The sequence below is a fragment of the Bufo bufo genome, chromosome 10 (assembly GCF_905171765.1).
Source record: "Bufo bufo chromosome 10, aBufBuf1.1, whole genome shotgun sequence".
Lineage (NCBI taxonomy): Eukaryota > Metazoa > Chordata > Amphibia > Anura > Bufonidae > Bufo > Bufo bufo.
Window position 1 is genome coordinate 79,944,375 of NC_053398.1, and position 27,612 is coordinate 79,971,986.

General features: G+C 42.5%; 1 protein-coding gene across 1 annotated transcript in view; it reads left to right on the forward strand.

Annotated features, from left to right (window-relative positions):
* Positions 1-27,612, forward strand: part of MUS81 (MUS81 structure-specific endonuclease subunit) — a 499,563-nt gene that overhangs the window by 413,751 nt on the left and 58,200 nt on the right. Inside the window, exons 11-14 of the mRNA XM_040410299.1 lie at positions 5,840-5,952; positions 6,739-6,855; positions 7,446-7,541; positions 10,145-10,270. Coding sequence (XP_040266233.1) covers positions 5,840-5,952; positions 6,739-6,855; positions 7,446-7,541; positions 10,145-10,270 — 452 coding nt within the window. The remainder of the gene's footprint in view (positions 1-5,839; positions 5,953-6,738; positions 6,856-7,445; positions 7,542-10,144; positions 10,271-27,612) is intronic.

A 27,612-nucleotide genomic window follows, 5' to 3' on the forward strand; every position in this document is an offset into this window, starting at 1 on the left:
CCAAGATAATCGCCCAAAAACTGAAAAAACTATGGCTCTTAGACTATGGAAACACTAAAACATGATTTTTTTTGTTTCAAAAATGAAATCATTGTGTAAAACTTACATAAATAAAAAAAAAGTATACATATTAGGTATCGCCGCGTCCGTATCGCCCGGCTCTATAAAAATATCACATGATCTAACCCCTCAGATGACCACCGTAAAAAAATAAAAATAAAAACGGTGTAAAAAAAGCCATTTTTTGTCATCTTACGTCACAAAAAGTGTAATAGCAAGCAATCAAAAAGTCATATGCACCCCAAAATAGATGCCAATCAAACCGTCATCTCATCCCGCAAAAAATGAGACCCTACTTAAGATAATCGCCCAAAAACTGAAAAAACTATGGCTCTTAGACTATGGAGACACTAAAACATTTTTTTGGTTTTAAAAATGAAATCATTGTGTAAAACTTACATAAATAAAAAAAATTGTATACATATTAGGTATCTCCGCGTCCGTGACAACCTGCTCTATAAAATTACCACATGATCTAACCTGTCAGATGAATGTTGTAAATAACAAAAAAAAAAACGGTGCCAAAAAAGCTATTTCTTGTTACCTTGCCGCACAAAAAGTGTAATATAGAGCAACCAAAAATCATATGTACCCTAAACTAGTACCAACAAAACTGCCACCCTATCCCGTAGTTTCTAAAATGTGGTCACTTTTTTGGAGTTTCTACTCTAGGGGTGCATCAGGGGGGCTTCAAATGGGACATGGTGTCAAAAAAACCAGTCCAGCAAAATATGCCTTCCAAAAACCATATGGTGTTCCTTTCCTTCTGCGCCCTGCCGTGTGCCCGTACAGCTGTTTACGACCACATATGGGGTGTTTCTGTAAACTACAGAATTAGGGCCATAAATAATGAGTTTTGTTTGGCTGTTAACCCTTGCTTTGTAACTGGAAAAAAAATATTAAAATGGAAAATCTGCCAAAACAGATCTTGTGCAACACCTAAAGGGTTAACAAAGTTTGTAAAATCAGTTTTGAATACCTTGAGGGGTGTAGTTTCTTAGATGGGGTCACTTTTATGGAGTTTATAATCTAGGGGTGCATCAGGGGGTCTTCAAATGGGACATGGTGCCAAAAAAACAGTCCAGCAAAATCAGCCCTCCAAAAACCAAACGGCGCACCTTTCACTCTACGCCCCGCTGTGTGCCCGTACAGTAGTTTACGGCCACATATGGGGTGTTTCTGTAAACAGCAGAGTTAGGGCAATAAAGATACAGTCTTGTTTGGCTGTTAACCCTTGCTTTGTTAGTGGAAAAAATGGGTTAAAATGGAAAATTAGGCAAAAAAATGAAATTCTCAAATTTCATCGCCATTTGCCAATAACTCTTGTGCAACACCTAAAGGGTTAACGACGTATGTAAAATCAGTTTTGAATACCTTGAGGGGTGTAGTTTCTTAGATGGGGTCACTTTTAGGGAGTTTCTCCTCTAGGGGTGCATCAGGGGGCTTCAAATGGGACATGGTGTAAATAAACCAGTCCATAAAAATCAGCCTTCCAAAAACCAAACGGTGCACCTTTCCCTCTACGCCCCGCTGTGTGCCCGTACATTAGTTTACTGCCACATATTGGGTGTTTCTGTAAACGGCAGAGTCAGGGCAATAAAGATACAGTCTTGTTTGGCTGTTAACCCTTGGTTTGTTAGTGGAAAAAATGGGTTAAAATGAAAAATTTGACAAAAAAATGAAATTCTCAAATTTCCTCCCTATTTGCCAATAACTCTTGTGCAACACCTAAAGGGTTAACAACGTATGCAAAATCAGTTTTGAATACCTTGAGGGGTGTAGTTTCTTAGATGGGGTCATTTTTGGGTGGTTTCTATAATGTAAGCCTCGCAAAGTCACTTGAGACCTGAACTGGTCCCTAGAAATTGAGTTTTTGTAAATTTCAGAAAAATTTCAAGATTTGCTTCTAAACTTCTAAGCCTTATAACATCCCCAAAAAATAAAATATCATTCCCAAAACAATTCAAACATGAAGTAGACATATGGGGAATGTAAAGTCATCACAATTTTTGGGGGTATTACTATGTATTACAGAAGTAGAGAAACTGAAACTTTGAAATTTGCAAATTTTTTTCAAGTTTTTGTTAAATTAGGTATTTTTTGGTGCAAAAAAAATTTTTTTTTTGACTCCATTTTACCAGTGTCATGAAGTACAATATGTGACGAAAAAACAATCTCAGAACGGCCTGGATAAGTCAAACCGTTTTAAAGTTATCAGCACTTAAAGGGACTCTGGTCAGATTTTAAAAAAATGGCCTGGTCCTAAGGTGTAAAAAGGCTGTGTCCTTAAGGGGTTAAGGACCTCCGGCGGAAGTCCGGTCCCCAAACATGGCGCCCGCTTGTGCGAGCTGAGGGCACCATAGCCGCAGGGTTTCTGCTATTTTAAAGGGTTTCTGTCACCAGAATTAACCCTATTAAACTAGCTGACATTAGCGATGTGCTAATGTCAGCTGAACCTAACTAGCCTATTCCTACTTTTATCTATGCCTCCGTTACTCCAGAAATATAAATTTTATAATATGTTAATTAGACTCTAGGAGCAGGGGGGCGTTGCCCCTGCTCCTAGAGGCTTAGTTTTCCCACCTCTGGCCACGCCCTGCTACACTAGGCAGCGTTCGCCTCCAACTACCGGCCTGTGCGCTGGGGAAATCTCGCGCTGTTCAGTATGCCCTTCACTCACTGCGCCTGTGCCGAATACTGAACGGGACGGCGCAGGCGCAAGATTTACACGGCAGACAGGGTTGGCAGTAGGAGACCAACGCTGCCTGGCCCTGTCAATCTAGTGTAGCAAGGCATGGCCAGAGGTGGGAGAACGGAGCCTCTAGGAGCAGGGGCAACGCCCCCTCCCCCCTGCTCCTAGAGGCTAAATAGCATATTATAAAAGTTATATTTCTGGAGTAACGGGGGCATAGATAAAAGTAGGAATAGGCTAGTTAGGTTCAGCTGACATTAGTACATCGCTAATGTCAACTAGTTTAATAGGGTTAATTCTGTTGACAGAAACCCTTTAAATAGCAGAGACCCACGGAACATGTATGCGATCAGCCATAAGGCATACATTTTACCCTTCACATGCCGTGGTCAAATGTGACCACGGCATCTGATCAGTCCGGAAGCGAAAGTCACCTACTTCTGCTCAGGTAACAGCTTTCCCCGACTGAGATTGGGGAACCTGTTATATGTCTGAAATACACCGAAGCCTCAAGCAGGCTTTGGTGTCTATTTCAGGAATATACCAATACAGGCTACTAGGTGGCAGCATTGTATTGGTATAGTGCAAATTATGTTTTCATTGATGGCTATTTAACCATCAATGAACACAATGGGCAATCGAATGATTCCCAGTTATTGTCACCCAAGGTGACTTAAGAAAAATATAAATAAATAAAAAGTAAAAAAAAAGTTCAAATCACCCCCCTTTCCTTAAAATAAAAATACTTAAACAATAAAAAAAATAAACATCATGGGCATTGCCTCATGCGAAAATGCACATACAATTAAAATATAACAATATTAATGGCATACGGCAAATGGCGTTACGGGGGGAAAAAAATAAAAACAGCCAATTTGCTATTTTTTTGTCACTTCAACTACCCGATAATTATTTTTATAAAAAATGATCAAAAAGTTGCATACAATTCAAATTGGTATCACTGAGAAGAACAGATCGTCCCGCAAAAAATTAGCCCTCACACAGCCCCTTACACATAACTACAAAAAAAATTATAGGGGTCAGAATATGGTTATAAAAAAAATTATACAAGTGTGGTATCGTTGTAACCGCACCGACCTGGAGAATGAAGATAACAGGTCAATTTTACCGCATAGTGTACAGTGTAAAAAAAAATAAAAACCTTTTTTCAGAATTGCGTTATTTTCCGAATTCTACACCATTTGGAATTTTTTCCCCGCTTCCTTACATGGTATGCAACCGTAAATGGTGCCATTAGAAAGTACAACTTGTCCCGTAAAAAATATGCCCTCATAAGGCTATGTGAATGGAAAAATAAAAAAGTTAGGACTATGGGAAGGTGGGGAGTGAAAAACGAAAACGCAAAAATGGAAAATCTCAGTGTCCTTAATGGGTTAACTTGGAAAACACAATTATGTCTTTGGTATAATGTATGTTTAATCACTCTTTGTACAAATCATGTATCATACTATACTATACTCGGCATTTGTAAGTATTCACTTGCTTGATAATAGTCCCAGTAAGAGGACTGAAACGTGGCTACTCGGGTGAATAAAGGACACTATTTTTTTCACTGTACTTGGATGTGTCGCGTTTTTTTTTTCCTTTCGTATGCAACAGATGATTGGTCTCAACTAAATTGTAGGCACTCTGTATGTATGTGTGTGTGTATATATATATATATACACATACATACACTGTGTGTGTGTGTATATATATATATATATATATATATATATACACTCACCTAAAGAATTATTAGGAACACCATACTAATACGGTGTTGGACCCCCTTTTGCCTTCAGAACTGCCTTAATTCTACGTGGCATTCTTTAGAAATGTTGGCCCATATTGATAGGATAGCATCTTGCAGTTGATGGAGATTTGAGGGATGCACATCCAGGGCACGAAGCTCCCGTTTCACCACATCCCAAAGATGCTCTATTGGGTTGAGTTCTGGTGACTGTGGGGGCCATTTTAGTACAGTGAACTCATTGTCATGTTCAAGAAACCAATTTGAAATGATTCGAGCTTTGTGACATGGTGCATTATCCTGCTGGAAGTAGCCATCAGAGGATGGATACATGTTCTCATTCTGTTTACGCCAAATTCGGACTCTACCAGTTGAATGTCTCAACAGAAATCGAGACTCATCAGACCAGGCAACATTATTCCAGTCTTCAACAGTCCAATTTTGGTGAGCTCGTGCAAATTGTAGCCTCTTTTTCCTATTTGTAGTGGAGATGAATGGTACCCGGTGGGGTCTTCTGCTGTTGTAGCCCATCCGCCTCAAGGTTGTGCGTGTTGTGGCTTCACAAATGCTTTGCTGCATACCTCGGTTGTAACGAGTGGTTATTTCAGTCAACGTTGCTCTTCTATCAGCTTGAATCAGTCGGCCCATTCTCCTCTGACCTCTAGAATCCACAAGGCATTTTTGCCCACAGGACTGCCACATACTGGATGTTTTTGCCTTTTCACACCATTCTTTGTAAACCCTAGCAATGGTTGTGCGTGAAAATCCCAGTAACTGAGCAGATTGTGAAATACTTAGACCGGCCCGTCTGGCACCAACAACCATGCCACGCTCAAAATTGCTTAAATCACCTTTCTTTCCCATTCTGACATTCAGTTTAGAGTTCAGGAGATTGTCTTGACCAGGACCACACCCCTAAATGCATTGAAGCAACTGCCATGTGATTGGTTGACTAGATAATTGCATTAATAAGAAATAGAACAGGTGTTCCTAATAATTCTTTAGGTGAGTGTGTATGTATATATATATATATATATATATATATATACACTGTGTGTGTATATACATATAAATAATACCAGTGAAATAATAATGGCTTCTGTGCTATCATTGCAGTTTTGGAGATATTTCCTATAAACTGAAAAGGAACTGTTCAGTTAAAGCACACTCTTACTATTGGTGTGCATTATCGGGCCACGAAGAAATTGATGATGGTTTCTGGGGTCATCTAACTGGCATCCAATATCTCATTGTCCTCTCCTGACCATATTGCTCATCAGTTGGCCACAATATAATCTGCATTATAAATATGGATTAAACATATATTTTCACAGGACAACTAAGAATCCCACAAGCGCGGGAGGTAGTGCTGGATTATGTCATTGAAAGAAAGAGAATGGATGACCTTTGTGGAAGTATTATAGATGGTCGCTTTCGGGAACAGAAGGCAAGTTGTATGGTTTTATGGATTTAGTTTGACAACTAGTAGAAAGGTCTATTTCTGATGCTTTGTAAAGAGCCACATCACAGTTACTTATAGTGCTGCCCCCTAAATTTCGCTGCCTTAGGCACCTGCCCTCATGTGCCTCGCTGCAAATACAGCCCTGATTACACTTTAGAAGGACCTATTTTTTCCAATATAATCTCAATGTTCTGTAACTTTATGCATCAAAGGGAATGTATAATGTAGTTTTTCCGTTAGGCTTTTTTGTAACTTATGAACCAGAAAGCTAAGCATTTCCGAGAAGGAAAGACATATCATTTATACAATATGGAATAAACTGCAGGCAATAAATAACATATTAATAAATACTTGTAGTTTTATATCACACTAAAAGAACACTGAACAGTTGCATATCAGAACAGTGTTTGACTGTATCATTAAATTGACCAGCTGTGGTGGCTGGGTCCTTGGGAGTGCACATAGGCACACATGCACAGAAGCTCCCGTCCTGGCCACCTCATGTCTGTGCTGCAGAAGTGACCACAACCCCTGGAAACAAGCAGTGTATAATGTGATGGAAAAATGAATCAAGCCAGCAAATGAGGCAATATGGACAATCACAATACATTAGAAAATGCCTTGTATTAACTTTATCTACATGATGCATGCCATTTGCTGAAGTGAGACAACCCTTTTAACCACTGAGTATATCGTTTTCACAGGAGCACTAAATAAATGAATAGGTTTAGACTGGTGGCCTTTCATCTGATTTTACTTTAATCTATGTAGTTCCGGCTAAAGAGATGCGGTCTGCATCGCCCAATATATCTAGTGGAAGATTATGGGTCAGCACAGCACCTAAGTATTCCTGAAAGTACCTTACAGCAAGCTATCGTGAATACACAGGTAATACATGCAATACAGAATCTGATGTGGAGCCTGGTAATGTGCTTTTATTTTGTATAATTATGCTTTTATCCATTTCCTCTATATTTAATGTCAATTATTGAAGACCCCTAGGCTGCAGATGGCTACTAGTCATCGTTGCTTGTAGAAATGTTCACTTGATTTAGTCATGTTAAACTGTAAGCAGGGGCGTAGCTAAAGACTTATGGGTCCTGGTCCAAGGGTTCCCTCAGTGATTTGTGGCCATGGGCAGGGAAGCATATAGACGTTGTGCTGCATGAGGCAAAAATCTAAATGGCACACCCCATGCCAAATTCTTGACCTAACCCCTTCCCTCCAGCCAGAGGTGTAACTTAACCAGCATGCACTTTCTATAATGCTGGTGTCGTCTTATGTGGCACAAGGGTCTTTGGACCCCCTTGGGCCCTATAGAGACTGCTACCTCTGTACCCCCTATAGCAACGCCCCTGACTCTAAGCACACTTAGGAGTAAAATACTTCCAAATAAACTGCCCCAACATTCAGCACTTAACGACTGCTTATCTATTGAGGACAAGCACTAGCTAATGAGCCATTAATCATTATTTTAGGTAATAGATGGATTCTTCATCAAGCGTACAAAAGATGTACGGGAGTCTGCTGCATATCTGACCATAATGACACGGTATCTGCAGACATTGTACTTGGTAAGAGCTGGAAATCTTATATTACTTGTCGTCTTTGTTCTGCCATCATTCTAAAAAGCATCATGGCAGGCTGAAGTAAAGGACCTGCTACTGCATGTGTGTCTGCCTTTTGTTCTTATTGATATTTATCCAATTAGATTTAATTGTATTTTGCAAGAACAACATTTGTAACTAGTATAACTTCTAGAAGTTTCTATTTCTGATGACACCGAGCCATCAAATTATTTTACAAACAGGTTAATAATATTCTATTTACTACCGTTTATGTCTTTAAAGGGAACCTGTCATCAACTTTATGCTGCCCATACTAACAGCAGCATAAAGAAGAGACAGGTGAGTTGATTTCGCTGGTCTGTCATTTAACCACCTCAGCTCCCCTAGCTTAAACCCCCTTAATGACCAGACCAATTTTTACAATTCTGCACTACACTAATTTCACGGTTTATTGCTCGGTCATACAACTTACCACCCAAATGAATTTTACCTCCTTTTCTTCTCACTAATAGAGCTTTCATTTGGTGGTATTTCATTGCTGCTGACATTTTTACTTTTTTTGATATTGACCGAAATTTTTGCAAAGAAATGAAATTTTTCACTTTTTGTTGTAAAATTTTTCAAATAGAACTACATTTCTATATAAATTTTTCTCAAAATTTATTGTTCTACATGCCTTTGATAAAAAAAAAATGCAATAAGTGTATATTTATTCGTTTGGGTAAAAGTTATAGCGTTTACAAACTATGGTGCAAAAATGTGAATTTACGCACTTTGACTTTCTGAGCACCTGTCATGTTTCCTGAGGTTCTACAATGCCCAGACAGTAGAAACACCCCACAAATGACCCCATCTCGGAAAGTAGACACCCTAAGGTATTCGCTGATGGACATAGTGAGTTCCTGGAATTTTTTATTTTTTGTCACAAGTTAGCGGAAAATGATTATTTTTTCTTTTTTTTCTTACAAAGTCTCATATTCCACTAACTTGTGACAAAAAAATTTTTTTTACATGAACTCGCCATACCCCTCACGGAATAGCTTGGGGTGTCTTCTTTCTAAAATGGGGTCACTTGTGGGGTATTTATACTTAAAGCGTGAGAAGTAGTTTGGAATCCAAATGCGTAAAAAATGCCCTGTGAAATCGTAAAGATTCTCATTGGAATTTGGGCCCCTTTGCGCACCTAGGCTGCAAAAAAAAGTCACACGTGGTATCGCCGTACTCAGAAGAAGTAGGGCAATGTGTTTTGGGGTGTATTTTTACATATACCCATGCTGGGTGAGATAAATATCTCTGTAAAAGACAACTTTTCCCATTTTTTTATACAAAGTTGTCATTTTACAGAGATATTTCTCACACACAGTATGGGTATATGTAAAAATACACCCCAAAACACATTGCCCTACTTCTCCTGAGTACGGCGATACCACATGTGTGACTTTTTTTGCAGCCTAGGTGTGCAAAGGGGCCCAAATTCCAATGAGTACCTTTAGGCTTTACAGGCTCACAATTTAGCCCAGCCCAAAATGCCAGAACAGTAAACACACCCCACAAATGACCCCATTTCGGATCCGCGGTGTCCGTGGATCCGCAAAACACATACGGACGTCTGAATGTAGCCTTACAGGGGGGTGATCAATGACAGGGGGGTGATCAGGTAGTCTATATGGGGTGATCAGGGGTTAATAAGTGACAGGGGGAGTGTAGTGTAGTGTGGTGATTGGTGCTACTTTACAGAGCTGCCTGTGTCCTCTGGTGGTCTATCCAAGCAAAAGGGACCACCAGAGGACCAGGTAGCAGGTATATCAGACGCTGTTAACAAAACAGCGTCTGATATACCTTACAGGGGTTAAAAAAAAATCGCATCTACAGCCTGCCAGTGAATGATCGCCGCTGGCAGGCTGTAGATCAGCTCGTTTACCTTCCGATCCTGTGAACGCGCGCTCCTGTGTGCGCACGTTCACAGGAAATCTCGCGTCTCGCAAGATGACGCGCCGATGCGTCCAAGAGGAACAAACCGACCGCCCGCAGGACGCATCCCTGCGTTAGGTGGTCGGGAGATGGTTAAAAGTAAATGGTTGCTAAGAACCAACATCCCAATAATTGCAGACTGGGCCTGAAAAAGACTCCCGGCCACCTGAGAAGAGTCATGGTTATTCATAAATTCCTGTTTTCCCTGCCTACATGTTTTCTACCTAGTTTTCTCACTTTCTCTCTAGGAGAAAACTGACAATCATCAGCAGATGGGCGGGAGAGCAGGAGATTATAATAACCATGACTCTTCTCAGGTAGATTTGACTCTTTTCAAGGCCCTGGCTGCAATGATTATTATGCTGGTTCTCAGCAACCACTTACTATTAGCTCACGAGTGGCACATCGCTGATATCAGCATTTCTGTTACTAATTTATGCTGCCCTCAGTGAGGTCAGCATAAAGTTGATGACAGGTTCCCTTTAATGGAAAGTAACTTGGGTGGCATTAACATACATGTATTGCTGTACATGAAAACTAATCCTCATTCAATAATATATTTTTCTGCTTTCATATGGCAACAAATATATGGTGTTTGTGTGTATGTATTTTTCCATATTTAATTGGAATTCTTACAGAACAAGACTTTAATGAGCTGCACCAAAGAGGAAGCCAGTAAATGTAACCGAGCGTTTCACTATGATGACCAAAGTTGCATCCTCATGGAGTTCAGAGACTTTAATGAAGGGGCTATGAAGAATAAGGTAAAGTAAATTTGCATAGGCATATGTGCGTGCATCATCACTTTTCTGAGAACACATGCTTATATACTGAATGATGAGTGGTAGAACATGAAAAACCCAGATCCGGCTCCCATTGACTTACAATGGTTTTAGTGGCGGATCCGGTTACTTCATTTTCGATACAATTCAACCGGATCCGTTCTAAACGGATGCAGCCGGTCATATTCAAACAGATGCTTTTTGCTGTGGTTTTGAGATCCCATGTCGGATCTCAAAACTGGACAGCAAAAACGCAGATGTTAAAGGAGCCTTATTCTGATCATCCTGTGCCCCTTTATCTGATAGTTCTGTGAGACTCGCATAGATATATCACTTCTTATGTGTCAGGTTTTAAAGTAACAACCACAGTAGATGTCTGAGCATGCATGGAGTGCATGAAACAGCTGGGCTGTAATAGGGACTTTACCATACTGTCAACTCATTCTAGTGAAAAAAATGAACAGCTTCTTTATTTGTTACTTGTAAAGGTGTAAGTACCTGTAACGGGGCGCGGAAGGCGCACTCGGTCTCCCATCAGCCGCAGACCTGCTGCTTAGCTTCGGGAGCGAGGATCTGTGTTCAGCCTCGTTCCCAGGGCGGCTTTTGCTAGCTGGGAGGCTCCCTGCTCCTAGTTCTGCCTTGAGCGCCGAGCTGATCACTCGGTGCTCGACTTGTTTGTCTGTCAGTCATGTGACGCTGGCCACGTCACATGACCATCACTCCCCAGTACAAATACAGGCAACCTGCTGGCTACAGGTTGCCTGTGATTTTGATCCCTTAGGCTGTGTATTATTATTGTTCTTTAGCTTACCTTTGGATTTGACCCTTGATCTGCTTTTTGACACCTCTTCTGCCTGCTCCCTGAACCTTGACGCTACCTCTCGGATTTTGACCTCGGCTTGCTTTTGGATTTTGTCTTTGCCTCTTCTCTTGTACTGACGTGACCTCCTGGACTGACCCCTGCTAGTTGACCCGCCTCACCCTTCCGTTTTTGGTGGTACCTTGCTTGTTTCACCTCTCTGTCCGCTCTAGTGCTACCTCTCATTGGCTGTCCGCTTCCCTGCTGTCTCTATCTCTCTGCTTGCACTTACTCAGGTCAGGGACTGTCGCCCAGTTGCGCCCTGTCACCTAGGGCGGGTGGTGCAAGTAGGCAGGGACAGGGTGGCAGCTCAGGGGTGCACCTCCGCTCTATCTTTATACCCGCGACTCTACCCCGTGACAGTACCATAGAGACATACCATATGAAGGTGATGGGGCACTTTAGTGAGGGTTCGGTTAGCCACATCCTCTTTGCTATGAGTTAGTGGTGGAACTTCTGTAGGACTTTGAAAGGTCAGGGAGATAAGTATCAGGCATGTTGTATTTCAACTGCCCAATTTTTTTTATACTGCCAGATAAGCCACTGCCAGAGGTGTCTGGTAGAGACTTTTGTCTTCCTTCTTTATTCATAACATACGCATGCTTGTCTGAGGCCAAGCATACACATGTATCGGAGGATCTGGAGAGATATTGATTGATACAAATTTCAGTTTTCACAAAGTTTGCTGCTTCTGTGTTTTAACATCTTTTTGTCAGATATTCCTATGGTATACCAAAGTACAATTATAAGCATTTCAGATTTTTTTTTTTACTTTTATTGACAAATACATCAGGTTTATGCAAAACTCTATATTTACAGTGTTGACCCTTCTTTTTCAAGACTTCTGCAATTTTCCCTGTCATGCGGGATATCAGCTTCTGGGCCACATCCTGAATGATGTCAACCCATTCTTACCTAATCAGTGCTTGAAGTTTATCACAATCTCTGTGTTTTTGTTTGCCCACGCGCTTTTTGAGGATTGACCACAGGTTCTCAATGGGATTAAGATCTGGGGAGTTCCCCTAGTTGTCTCCACGACTGCACCCTTGAGCTTAGCCCCGCCCTATCAGGGACAGGAAAAACACGTAGAAAGATTAAATTGCCCCTCCCTACCTAACTCCTCAGTGTTTTGTGGAGAGAACAGGCGGTGATTATCTGTTTGTGAAGCCTATCTATTGTGGAGCGGAGCAGTTAAGGAAGGCAAAGCCCCTAGCTTCCTACCTTCCTGGCCGAAGAATAACTGCTGTTGGGGCCGATGCACGATGTGTAAAGCCCAATACTTGCTCCCTGCTGATCGCATCCAGTGACACTGGAAGAGGGCGCATGGAGTTTAGCGCCATTTTGGATGTGGGCACTTCCAGTGCAGGCGGCGCAGTCTTCCGGCAGGCCGCAGGTAAGTCCGCATGCAGGGGGGGGGCGAGGATTTCTTCAAGCAGCTAGCGGGGAGGCTAGAAACAAATAGTATTTGCCCTCACTTTGCCCTTTTCTTGTCCTGCGTTCTACCGGAAGTGACGAGGATAGCGTCACTTCCAGTTTCAGCGTGGCAGAGGCTGTCACGGACAGTGGCCGGAAAGGTTGCAGATCCCCTCTCTGTGTCTAGTATGGATTGCAGCCCAGCTAATACAGGTCCAGCATCTCTTCAAACCGTGAGTAATCAGGATCTGGGGCCCATTTATCTTCCTTCTTATATGCTGGTTCTTATCACGGCTTATATCTTTCTCATTTCTTAGGGAGAAAAGGAAGCTGTTTTAAAACAAAAATGTATGGCTGCTATTTGCAACAAAAAGCAGGATTTAGTATATAAAAAAAACCTGTGTGTTCTTCTTGTACATCAAAGATTGTGCAGGATAAATCTCCTGTTTTGATGAATGATATAAGATCTATGGTTAAGTAGGAAATCCAATCTGCTATGTCTGGATTATCCAGATCCTTATCTAAGAAGAAATCTAAGAAAAGGATTAGAGAGCCTCCATCTTCTAATTCAGAAGATTCGTCTAATGCGTTTTTTTCAGATAGAGAGGAAGGTGAACACCTAGATTCATCCTCTGAAGAGGAAGACAAAAAGTTTTTCTTTTCTTCTGAGGATTTAGACCCATTAATTGGAGCCATATGTAGTACCATGGAAATTGAGCAAGTAAGAAAGCAAAATCAATTCAGGATACTATGTTCGGAGGTCTTGGTGAAAAACAAAAGAGAGCTTTCCCAATCCATGAAAATATTCATAGCCTAATAAATAAGGAATGGAATACTCTGAGAAAAAGATCTATATTTCCTAGGGGTCTCGTTCAATGAAGCAGAGATAGAAAATTGGGACTGCAGAACAACTTAAAGACCCTATGGATAAAAAAGCAGAGGGGTTGATCAAGAAAACATGAGAAATGGCTACTTCCTTGTTCCATCTAAATGTGTCCACAACCTGTGTCGCTAGAGCACTCTGTATCTGGTTAGATCAATTACAAACCGGATTCCAAAAAAGTTGGGACACTAAACAAATTGTGAATAAAAACTGAATGCAATGATGTGGAGATGGCAAATGTCAATATTTTATTTGTAATAGAACGTAGATGACAGATCAAACAAATCCCAAAAAAGTTGGGACAAGTGGCAATAAGAGGCTGGAAAAAGTAAATTTGAGCATAACGAAGAGCTGGAAGACCAATTAACACTAATTAGGTCAATTGGCAACATGATTGGGTATAAAAAGAGCTTCTCAGAGTGGCAGTGTCTCTCAGAAGCCAAGATGGGTAGAGGATCACCAATTCCCACAATGTTGCGCAGAAAGATAGTGGAGCAATATCAGAAAGGTGTTACCCAGCGAAAAATTGCAAAGACTTTGCATCTATCATCATCAACTGTGCATAACATCATCCGAAGATTCAGAGAATCTGGAACAATCTCTGTGCGTAAGGGTCAAGGCCGTAAAACCATACTGGATGCCTGTGATCTCCGGGCCCTTAAACGACACTGCACCACAAACAGGAATGCTACTGTAAAGGAAATCACAGAATGGGCTCAGGAATACTTCCAGAAACCATTGTCAGTGAACACAATCCACCGTGCCATCCGCCGTTGCCAGCTGAAACTCTACAGTGCATAGAAGAAGCCATTTCTAAGCAAGATCCACAAGCTCAGGCGTTTTCACTGGGCCAGGGATCATTTAAAATGGAGTGTGGCAAAATGGAAGACTGTTCTGTGGTCAGACGAGTCACGATTCAAAGTTCTTTTTGGAAATCTGGGACGCCATGTCATCCGGACCAAAGAGGACAAGGACAACCCAAGTTGTTATCAACGCTCAGTTCAGAAGCCTGCATCTCTGATGGTATGGGGTTGCATGAGTGCGTGTGACATGGGCAGCTTGCATGTCTGGAAAGGCACCATCAATGCAGAAAAATATATTCAGGTTCTAGAACAACATATGCTCCCATCCAGACGTCATCTCTTTCAGGGAAGACCCTGCATTTTTCAACAAGATAATGCCAGACCACATTCTGCATCAATCACAACATCATGGCTGCGTAGGAGAAGGATCCGGGTACTGAAATGGCCAGTCTGCAGTCCAGATCTTTCACCTATAGAGAACATTTGGCGCATCATAAAGAGGAAGGTGCAACAAAGAAGGCCCAAGACGATTGAACAGTTAGAGGCCTGTATTAGACAAGAATGGGAGAGCATTCCTATTTCTAAACTTGAGAAACTGGTCTCCTCGGTCCCCAGACGTCTGTTGAGTGTTGTAAGAAGAAGGGGAGATGCCACACAGTGGCGAAAATGGCCTTGTCCCAACTTTTTGGGGATTTGTTGACACCATGAAATTCTGATTCAACATATTTTTCCTTAAAATGGTACATTTTCTCAGTTTAAACTTTTGTTCCGTGATTTATGTTCTATTCTGAATAAAATATTAGAAGTTGGCACCTCCACATCATTGCATTCAGTTTTTAATCACGATTTGTATAGTGTCCCAACTTTTTTGGAATCCGGTTTGTACAAAGCAAGGGTTAACAGCCAAACAAAACTCAATATTTATGGCCCTGATTCTGTAGTTTACAAAAACACCACATATGTGGTCGTAAACTGCTGTACGGGCACACGGCAGGGCACAGAAGGAAAGGAATGCCATACGGTTTTTGGAAGCCAGATTTTGCTGGACTTGTTTTTTGACACCATGTACCATTTGAAGCCCCCCTGATGCACCCCTAGTAGAAACTCCAAAAAAGTGACCCCATTTTAGAAACTACGGGATAGAGTGGCAGTTTTGTTGGTACTAGTTTAGGGTACATATGATTTTTGGTTGCTCTATATTACACTTTTTGTGAGGCAAGGTAACAAGAAATAGCTGTTTTTGCCACCGTTTTTTTTTTTTTTGAAAAAACATTCATCTGACAGGTTAGATCATATGGTATTTTTATAGAGCAGGTTGTCACGGACGCGGCGATACCTAATACAGGGAGTGCAGAATTATTAGGCAAGTTGTATTTTTGAGGATTAATTTTATTATTGAACAACAACCATGTTCTCAATGAACCCAGAAAACTCATTAATATCAAAGCTGAATATTTTTGGAAGTAGTTTTTAGTTTGTTTTTAGTTTTAGCTATTTTAGGGGGATATCTGTGTGTGCAGGTGACTATTACTGTGCATAATTATTAGGCAACTTAACAAAAAACAAATATATACCCATTTCAATTATTTATTGTTACCAGTGAAACCAATATAACATCTCAACATTCACAAATATACATTTCTGACATTCAAAAACAAAACAAAAACAAATCAGTGACCAATATAGCCACCTTTCTTTACAAGGACACTCAAAAGCCTGCCATCCATGGATTCTGTCAGTGTTTTGATCTGTTCACCATCAACATTGCGTGCAGCAGCAACCACAGCCTCCCAGACACTGTTCAGAGAGGTGTACTGTTTTCCCTCCTTGTAAATCTCACATTTGATGATGGACCACAGGTTCTCAATGGGGTTCAGATCAGGTGAACAAGGAGGCCATGTCATTAGATTTTCTTCTTTTATACCCTTTCTTGCCAGCCACGCTGTGGAGTACTTGGACGCGTGTGATGGAGCATTGTCCTGCATGAAAATCATGTTTTTCTTGAAGGATGCAGACTTCTTCCTGTACCACTACTTGAAGAAGGTGTCTTCCAGAAACTGGCAGTAGGACTGGGAGTTGAGCTTGACTCCATCCTCAACCCGAAAAGGCCCCACAAGGTCATCTTTGATGATACCAGCCCAAACCAGTACTCCACCTCCACCTTGCTGGCGTCTGAGTCGGACTGGAGCTCTCTGCCCTTTACCAATCTAGCCACGGGCCCATCCATCTGGCCCATCAAGACTCACTCTCATTTCATCAGTCCATAAAACCTTAGAAAAATCAGTCTTGAGATATTTCTTGGCCCAGTCTTGATGTTTCAGCTTGTGTGTCTTGTTCAGTGGTGGTCATCTTTCAGCCTTTCTTACCTTGGCCATGTCTCTGAGTATTGCACACCTTGTGCTTTTGGGCACTCCAGTGATGTTGCAGCTCTGAAATATGGCCAAACTGGTGGCAAGTGGCATCTTGGCAGCTGCTCGCTTGACTTTTCTCAGTTCATGGGCAGTTATTTTGCGCCTTGGTTTTTCCACACGCTTCTTGCGACCCTGTTGACTATTTTGAATGAAACGCTTGATTGGTCGATGATCACGCTTCAGAAGCTTTGCAATTTTAAGAGTGCTGCATCCCTCTGCAAGATATCTCACTATTTTTGACTTTTCTGAGCCTGTCAAGTCCTTCTTTTGACCCATTTTGCCCAAGGAAAGGAAGTTGCCTAATAATTATGTACACCTGATATAGGGTGCTGATGTCATTAGACCACACCCCTTCTCATTACAGAGATGCACATCACCTAATATGCTTAATTGGTAGTAGGCTTTCGAGCCTATACAGCTTGGAGTAAGACAACATGCATAAAGAGGATGATGTGGTCAAAATACTCATTTGCCTAATAATTCTGTACAGGGTGTATGTATACAATTTTTTTTATTTATGTAAGTTTTACACAATGATTTCATTTTTGAAACAGGTGGACTAGGCGGTGTTTTTTTTTCAGTTTATCAGCGGGCTGTGCCTCCGCCTTTTACTAAGAATCTTGACCGGCAGCTTACCTGTTGCCGACGCTGCGCTGCGGCGCTTCGCTGCAGTGTGTTGGTTGGCGTCCTTGGTCACCTTCCTTGCGGCCGCTGGGCGTTGTCATCTTCCGGAAGTGACGTTGGAGTCTCTGACGTCACTTCCGGAGTTTTCCTCGCAACGCGATTTCGCGTCCTTTTGCGATTTTTTTTATTTTTTTATATATATAATTAGCGATTTTTCCTCCTGTTGGAGGATTTATTGTGTTCCTTCTTGGGGGTGAAACTTTTTATTTTGCTAATATGTGTTTCTCCTCTGGGGGCGGGGGCTCGGTTCTGGGCCCATCCCCTCCCCTATTTAAGGAAGCATTGCACACCAGGTCGGTCTCTGGCTGCGCATGCTTTTTTAGCTAGCTCCCAGAGTCCTATAAGCTGGTGTTCCTCCACTTATTGGTGCCTTATTTCTTCTGGTCCTCATTTTCAGCTTCCGCCGGTCTGCCTTTCTTTTACCTTTTCTCCTGAAACATTTATTGGTTGTTTATAAATGTTTTACTTGTCTTTTTTCCCTCAGTGATGTCTTCTCTAGAGGATTAGGATTGCAGAAAGGCGGGTTCCAAGCGGATACATTTATCTTGCTATGATTGTAGCGCACTTTTGGAGGATAGCTGTCCCTACTCCAGGTGTGACGGCTGCCGTCCGGGGGTCCAACCTTCCACTGAACCTACAATGCAGGATATGTATCAATGGGTGAAGACCTATGTTGATGGATCCATCAAAGGAGTTACTTCATGCTTCATTCCCCCTGATAAGACGCAAAAGTTACTTAACCACCTCAGCCCCCAGTGCTTAACCACCTCAGCCCCCAGTGCTTAAACACCCTGAAAGACCAGGCCACTTTTTACACTTCTGACCTACACTACTTTCACCGTTTATTGCTCGGTCATGCAACTTACCACCCAAATGAATTTTACCTCCTTTTCTTCTCACTAATAGAGCTTTCATTTGGTGGTATTTCATTGCTGCTGACATTTTTACTTTTTTTGTTATTAATCGAAATTTAACGATTTTTTTGCAAAAAAATGACATTTTTCACTTTCAGTTGTAAATTTTGCAAAAAAAACGACATCCATATAGAAATTTTGCTCTAAATTTATAGTTCTACATGTCTTTGATAAAAAAAAAATGTTTGGGTAAAAAAAAAATGGTTTGGGTAAAAGTTATAGCGTTTACAAACTATGGTACAAAAATGTGAATTTCCGCTTTTTGAAGCAGCTCTGACTTTCTGAGCACCTGTCATGTTTCCTGAGGTTCTACAATGCCCAGACAGTACAAACACCCCACAAATGACCCCATTTCTGAAAGTACACACCCTAAGGTATTCGCTGATGGGCATAGTGAGTTCATAGAACTTTTTATTTTTTGTCACAAGTTAGCGGAAAATGATGATTTTTTTTTTTTTTTTTTTTTTCTTACAAAGTCTCATATTCCACTAACTTGTGACAAAAAATAAAAAGTTCTATGAACTCACTATGCCCATCAGCGAATACCTTGGGGTCTCTTCTTTCCAAAATGGGGTCACTTGTGGGGTAGTTATACTGCCCTGGCATTCTAGGGGCCCAAATGTGTGGTAAAGAGTTTGAAATCAAATTCAGTAAAAAATGACCTGTGAAATCCGAAAGGTGCTCTTTGGAATATGGGCCCCTTTGCCCACCTAGGCTGCAAAAAAGTGTCACACATCTGGTATCCCCGTACTCAGGAGAAGTTGAGGAATGTGTTTTGGGGTGTCTTTTTACATATACCCATGCTGGGTGAGATAAATATCTTGGTCAAATGACAACTTTGTATAAAAAAATGGGAAAAGTTGTCTTTTGCCAAGATATTTCTCTCACCCAGCATGGGTATATATAAAATGACACCCCAAAACACATTCCCCACCTTCTCCTGAGTACGGAGATACCAGATGTGTGACACTTTTTTGCAGCCTAGGTGGGCAAAGGGGCCCATATTCCAAAGAGCACCTTTCGGATTTCACTCGTCATTTTTTACAGAATTTGATTTCAAACTCCTTACCACACATTTGGGCCCCTAGAATGCCAGGGCAGTATAACTACCCCACAAGTGACCCCATTTTGGAAAGAAGATACCCCAAGCTATTCCGTGAGGGGCATGGCGAGTTCCTAGAATTTTTTATTTTTTGTCACAAGTTAGTGGAAAATGATGATTTTTTTTTTTTTTTTTTTTTTCATACAAAGTCTCATATTCCACTAACTTGTGACAAAAAATAAAAAATTCCATGAACTCACTATGCCCATCAGCGAATACCTTGGGGTCTCTTCTTTCCAAAATGGGGTCACTTGTGGGGTAGTTATACTGCCCTGGCATTCTAGGGGCCCAAATGTGTGGTAAGGAGTTTGAAATCAAATTCTGTAAAAAATGACGAGTGAAATCCGAAAGGTGCTCTTTGGAATATGGGCCCCTTTGCCCACCTAGGCTGCAAAAAAGTGTCACACATCTGGTATCTCCGTACTCAGGAGAAGGTGGGGAATGTGTTTTGGGGTGTCTTTTTACATATACCCATGCTGGGTGAGATAAATATCTTGGTCAAATGACAACTTTGTATAAAAAAATGGGAAAAGTTGTCTTTTGCCAAGATATTTCTCTCACCCAGCATGGGTATATATAAAATGACACCCCAAAACACATTCCCCACCTTCTCCTGAGTACAGAGATACCAGATGTGTGACACTTTTTTGCAGCCTAGGTGGGCAAAGGGGCCCATATTCCAAAGAGCACATCAGTGCTGCAGCTAGTCGATCGGTTGGTCCACCTGGAAGGTAAAAAAAACAAAACAAAAAAGAAAAAACCAGGCCGCAAAGCAATAACTTTATTAACTTTAGAACAGAACATATTAACTTTTTTAAACTTTTTTAACTTTTTTACTTACCGGTAATTTTTTTTTTGTTTAGTTTTTTTTACCTTTATAGAACAAACCTCTCCTTCCCCATGGGACAATGTGCAAAGCGCAAATCGCCCAAAGATGTGGCAAAGTACGTTATGCACTTTATCCCAGGTGAAAGGAGAGGTTTGCAGCAGCTGAGAGTAAAAGGGCCCTAATAGCCCTGTGTGCCTGTCCTGTGAGATGCAATCCCTATGCTAGGTGTACCTGTGTGTGGTACTTCCGGAAACACTCTCCATAGCATAGGGCAGGGTGGTCAGCACAGTCAGGACAGAAATAGCGGGTGTCACGCCTTATTCCACTCCTGCTACAGACACGACATCTTTTTCGGGGTGACGGTTGGGTTGAGGTACCAGGAACGACACTGGGGAAATGTCGCTCGTGTAGACGGCTAACTACACTGGGGGATGGGGCCACGGAACCTCCTGGGTAAAGGAGGTTCTTGATGATCTCTTCCTGGAATTTGAGGAAAGATCGTGTTCTCCCAGCCTTACTGTAGAGAACAAAACTATTGTACAGCGCCAATTGAATTAAATATACAGACACCTTCTTATACCAGCGTCTGGTTCTGCGGGAAACTAAATACGGAAACAACATCTGGTCATTGAAGTCCACCCCTCCCATGAGCGCATTATAGTCGTGGACACAGAGGGGCTTTTCAATGACACGGGTTGCTCGCTCAATTTGGATTGTCGTGTCTGCGTGAATGGAGGAGAGCATGTAAACGTCACGCTTGTCTCTCCATTTCACCGCGAGCAGTTCTTCGTTACACAAGGCAGCCCTCTCCCCCCTTGCAAGACGGGTGGTTACAAGCCGTTGGGGGAAGCCCACGCGACTAGTTCGCGCGGTGCCACAGGCGCAAATCCGTTCTAGAAACAAATGCCTAAAGAGGGCCACACTTGTGTAAAAATTGTCCACATAAAGATGGTACCCCTTGCCGAATAAGGGTGACACCAAGTCCCAGACTGTCTTCCCACTGCTCCCCAGGTAGTCAGGGCAACCGACCGGCTCCAGGGTCTGATCTTTTCCCTCATAGACACGAAATTTGTGGGTATAGCCTGTGGCCCTTTCACAGAGCTTCTACAATTTGACCCCATACCGGGCACGCTTGCTTGGGATGTACTGTTTGAAGCCAAGGCGCCCGGTAAAATGTATTAGGGACTCGTCTACGCAGATGTTTTGCTCGGGGGTATACAAATCTGCAAATTTCTGGTTGAAATGGTCTATGAGGGGCCGAATTTTGTGGAGCCGGTCAAAAGCTGGGTGGCCTCTGGGACGGGAGGTGGTGTTGTCGCTAAAATGCAGGAAACGGAGGATGGCCTCAAATCGTGCCCTGGACATAGCAGCAGAGAACATGGGCATGTGATGAATCGGGTGCGTTGACCAATATGACCGCAATTCATGCTTTTTTGTCAGGCCCATGTTGAGGAGAAGGCCCAAAAAAATTTTAATTTCGGAAACTTGGACTGGTTTCCACCGGAAAGGCTGGGCATAAAAGCTTCCCGGGTTGGCGGATATAAATTGTGTGGCATACTGGTTGGTCTCTGCCACGACTAAGTCCAAGAGCTCCGCAGTCAAGAACAGCTCAAAAAATCCCAGGGCCGAACCGATTTGAGCCGTCTCAACCCGAACTCCAGACTGGGCGGTGAAAGGGGGAACTACAGGTGCAGCTGAAGTTGTTGACTGCCAATCAGGGTTTGCCAGCACCTCAGGGATTCTAGGGGCTCTACGGGCCTGTCTTTGCGGTGGCTGCGACGGGGTAACTAGTGCACGTGCCACCGTACCAGCTTCAACTGCCCTTCTGGTGCTCGCCACGTCACCATGTTGTACGGCAGTGCTGGTACTAGGTCCAGGGAGGGCTGCGCTGCTGGTGTATGCCTCACCACGTGATCCGGCAGCGACAGCCCCACTCTGCTGCTCTTGAAGCGGATCCTGCATAACCTGTGGTCTAGCGACATGGGGCCGGGTACGCCTGGTGCTGCCAGGGACCTCCACCTCCTCGTCCGAACTTTGGGTCAGAGAGCCACTGCTTTCTACAGGTTCATATTCTGACCCGCTAGATTCGTCAGATGAGGGTTCCCACTCCTCATCCGACTGGGTCAGAATCCTGTAGGCCTCTTCAGAAGAATACCCCCTGTTTGACATTTTGGACTACTAAATTTAGGGGTATTCCCTGAGACTACCCAAGAAAAAAAGCAAGCCTGTCTTACAAAGGGGAGGCTAGCGAAGTACCGGAGGCCGCTGCGGTTGATAAAAAATATCAAAACAGATTTTTTTATCGCCGCAGTGCGTGTAAAATGAATGTGCAGTGATCAAAAAATATATATTTTTTGTCACTGCGGTGGGGCGGGCGTGGGTGAACGCACGTGTGGGCGACCGATCAGGCCTGATCGGGCAAACACTGCGTTTTGGGTGGAGGGCGAACTAAAGTGACACTAATACTATTATAGATCTGACCGTGATCAGTTTTGATCACTTACAGATACTATAAAAGTACAAATGCTGATTAGCGATACGCTATTCAGCGAATAAAAGTGACTGCGGTGCGGTGGGGTGGGCGCTAACTGACGCTAACTACCTAACCAAGGGGCCTAAACTATCCCTAAAACCTAACAGCCAATACTAGTGATAAAAAAAAAGTGACAGTTTACACTGATCGCTTTTTTTCCTTTCACTGGTGATTGACAGGGGCGATCAAAGGGGTGATCAAAGGGTTAATTGGGGTGCAGGGGGGTGATCTGGGGCTAAGGTGTAGTGTTGGTGCTACTCACAGTTCAGTCTGCTCCTGTGCTGGATCCAACCGACGAAAAGGACCAGCACAGGAGCAGAGAAGCCATATAACAGATCATATTTACTAATATGATCTGTTATATGGCTTGTGATTGGATTTTTTAAAAATCGCCAGCCTGCCAGCCAATGATCGTTGCTGGCAGGCTGGTGACGAACTTGTTCTTTAACTTTTGCCGGCCCGCGATGCGCATGCGCGGGCCGGCTTGGAGCGAAATCTCGCGTCTCGCGAGATGACGCGTATATGCGTGACTGTGCGCAGCGCTGCCACCTCCGGAACGCGAATCTGCGTTAGGCGGTCCGGAGGTGGTTAAACACCCTGAAAGACCAGGCCACTTTTTACACTTCTGACCTACACTACTTTCACCGTTTATTGCTCGGTCATGCAACTTACCACCCAAATGAATTTTACCTCCTTTTCTTCTCACTAATAGAGCTTTCATTTGGTGGTATTTCATTGCTGCTGACATTTTTACTTTTTTTGTTATTAATCAAAATTTAACGATTTTTTTGCAAAAAAATGACATTTTTTACTTTCAGTTGTAAAATTTTGCAAAAAAAAACGACATCCATATATAAATTTTGCTCTAAATTTATTGTTCTACATGTCTTTGATAAAAAAAAAATGTTTGGGTAAAAAAAAAATGGTTTGGGTAAAAGTTATAGCGTTTACAAACTATGGTACAAAAATGTGAATTTCCGCTTTTTGAAGCAGCTCTGACTTTCTGAGCACCTGTCATGTTTCCTGAGGTTCTACAATGCCCAGACAGTACAAACACCCCACAAATGACCCCATTTCGGAAAGTACACACCCTAAGGTATTCGCTGATGGGCATAGTGAGTTCATAGAACTTTTTATTTTTTGTCACAAGTTAGTGGAAAATGATGATTTTATTTTTTTTTTTTTTCTTACAAAGTCTCATATTCCACTAACTTGTGACAAAAAATAAAAACTTCTATGAACTCACTATGCCCATCACGAAATACCTTGGGGTCTCTTCTTTCCAAAATGGGGTCACTTGTGGGGTAGTTATACTGCCCTGGCATTCTAGGGGCCCAAATGTGTGGTAAGGAGTTTGAAATCAAATTCTGTAAAAAATGACCTGTGAAATCCGAAAGGTGCTCTTTGGAATATGGGCCCCTTTGACCACCTAGGCTGCAAAAAAGTGTCACACATCTGGTATCTCCGTACTCAGGAGAAGGTGGGGAATGTGTTTTGGGGTGTCTTTTTACATATACCCATGCTGGGTGAGATAAATATCTTGGTCAAATGCCAACTTTGTATAAAAAAATGGGAAAAGTTGTCTTTTGCCAAGATATTTCTCTCACCCAGCATGGGTATATGTAAAATGACACCCCAAAACACATTCCCCACCTTCTCCTGAGTACGGCAATACCAGATGTGTGACACTTTTTTGCAGCCTAGGTGGGCAAAGGGGCCCATATTCCAAAGAGCACCTTTCGGATTTCACAGGTCATTTTTTACAGAATTTGATTTCAAACTCCTTACCACACATTTGGGCCCCTAGAATGCCAGGGCAGTATAACTACCCCACAAGTGACCCCATTTTGGAAAGAAGACACCCCAAGGTATTCCGTGAGGGGCATGGCAAGTTCCTAGAATTTTTTATTTTTTGTCACAAGTTAGTGGGAAATGATGATTTTTTTTTTTTTTTTTTTTTTTTTTTCATACAAAGTCTCATATTTTACTAACTTGTGACAAAAAATAAAAACTTCCATGAACTCACTATGCCCATCAGCGAATACCTTGGGGTCTCTTCTTTCCAAAATGGGGTCACTTGTGGGGTAGTTATACTGCCCTGGCATTCTAGGGGCCCAAATGTGTGGTAAGGAGTTTGAAATCAAATTCTGTAAAAAATGACATGTGAAATCCGAAAGGTGCTCTTTGGAATATGGGCCCCTTTGCCCACCTAGGCTGCAAAAAAGTGTCACACATCTGGTATCTCCGTACTCAGGAGAAGTTGGGGAATGTGTTTTGGGGTGTCATTTTACATATATCCATGCTGGGTGAGATAAATATCTTGGTCAAATGCCAACTTTGTATAAAAAAATGGGAAAAGTTGTCTTTTGCCAAGATATTTCTCTCACCCAGCAGGGGTATATGTAAAATGACACCCCAAAACACATTCCCCAACTTCTCCTGAGTACGGAGATACCAGATGTGTGACACTTTTTTGCAGCCTAGGTGGGCAAAGGGGCCCATATTCCAAAGAGCACCTTTCGGATTTCACAGGTCATTTTTTACAGAATTTGATTTCAAACTCCTTACCACACATTTGGACCCTTAGAATGCCAGGGCAGTATAACTACCCCACAAGTGACCCCATTTTGGAAAGAAGAGACCCCAAGGTATTCGCTGATGGGCCTAGTGAGTTCATGGAAGTTTTTATTTTTTGTCACAAGTTAGTGGAATATGAGACTTTGTATGAAAAAAAAAAAAAAAAAATCATCATTTTCCACTAACTTGTGACAAAAAATAAAAAATTCTAGGAACTCGCCATGCCCCTCACGGAATACCTTGGGGTGTCTTCTTTCCAAAATGGGGTCACTTGTGGGGTAGTTATACTGCCCTGGCATTTTCCAGGGGCCCTAATGTGTGGTAAGTAGGTAAATGACCTGTGAAATCCTAAAGGTGCTCTTTGGAATATGGGCCCCTTTGCCCACCTAGGCTGCAAAAAAGTGTCACACATGTGGTATCGCCGTATTCAGGAGAAGTTGGGGAATGTGTTTTGGGGTGTCATTTTACATATACCCATGCTGGGTGAGAGAAATATCTTGGCAAAAGACAACTTTTCCCATTTTTTTATACAAAGTTGGCATTTGACCAAGATATTTCTCTCACCCAGCATGGGTATATGTAAAATGACACCCCAAAACACATTCCCCAACTTCTCCTGAATACGGCGATACCAGATGTGTGACACTTTTTTGCAGCCTAGATGCGCAAAGGTGCCCAAATTCCTTTTAGGAGGGCATTTTTAGACATTTGGATACCAGACTTCTTCTCACGCTTTGGGGCCCCTAGAATGCCAGGGCAGTATAAATACCCCACATGTGACCCCATTTTGGAAAGAAGACACCCCAAGGTATTCAATGAGAGGCATGGCGAGTTCATAGAATTTTTTTTTTTTTGGCACAAGTTAGCGGAAATTGATATTTTTAATTTTTTTCTCACAAAGTCTCCCGTTCCGCTAACTTAGGACAAAAATTTCAATCTTTCATGGACTCAATATGCCCCTCACGGAATACATGGGGGTGTCTTCTTTCCGAAATGGGGTCACATGTGGGGTATTTATACTGCCCTGGCATTCTAGGGGCCCTAAAGCGTGAGAAGAAGTCTGGAATATAAATGTCTAAAAAATTTTACGCATTTGGTTTCCGTGAGGGGTATGGTGAGTTCATGTGAGATTTTATTTTTTGACACAAGTTAGTAGAATATGAGACTTTGTAAGAAAAAAAAATAAAAAATTCCGCTAACTTGGGACAAAAAAATGTCTGAATGGAGCCTTACAGAGGGTGATCAATGACAGGGGGGGTGATCAATGACAGGGGGGGTGATCAATGACAGGGGGGGTGATCAATGACAGGGGGGTGATCAGGGAGTCTATATGGGGTGATCACCACAGTCATTGATCATGCCCCTGTAAGGCTTCATTCAGACGTCCGGATGCGTTTTGCGGATCGGATCCATCTATCAGTGCATCCGTAAAAATCATGCGGACATCTGAATGGAGCTTTACAGGGGGTTGATCAATGACAGGGGTGTAATCAATGACAGGGGGGTGATCAGGGAGTCTATATGGGGTGATAACCACAGTCATTGATCACGCCCCTGTAAGGCTTCATTCAGACGTCCGGATGCGTTTTGCGGATCTGATCCATTTATCAGTGCATCCGTAAAAATCATGCGGACATCTGAATGGAGCTTTACAGGGGGTTGATCAATGACAGGGGTGTAATCAATGACAGGGGGGTGATCAGGGAGTCTATATGGGGTGATCACCACAGTCATTGATCATGCCCCTGTAAGGCTTCATTCAGACGTCCGGATGCGTTTTGCGGATCGGATCCATCTATCAGTGCATCCGTAAAAATCATGCGGACATCTGAATGGAGCTTTACAGGGGGTTGATCAATGACAGGGGTGTAATCAATGACAGGGGGGTGATCAGGGAGTCTATATGGGGTGATAACCACAGTCATTGATCATGCCCCTGTAAGGCTTCATTCAGACGTCCGGATGCGTTTTGCGGATCGGATCCATCTATCAGTGCATCCGTAAAAATCATGCGGACATCTGAATGGAGCTTTACAGGGGGTTGATCAATGACAGGGGTGTAATCAATGACAGGGGGGTGATCAGGGAGTCTTTATGGGGTGATCACCACAGTCATTGATCATGCCCCTGTAAGGCTTCATTCAGACGTCCGGATGCGTTTTGCGAATCCGATCCATCTATCAGTGCATCCGTAAAAATCATGCGGACATCTGAATGGAGCTTTACAGGGGGGTAATCAATGACAGGGGGGTGATCACCACAGTCATTGATCATGCCCCTGTAAGGCTTCATTCAGACGTCCGTATGCGTTTTGCG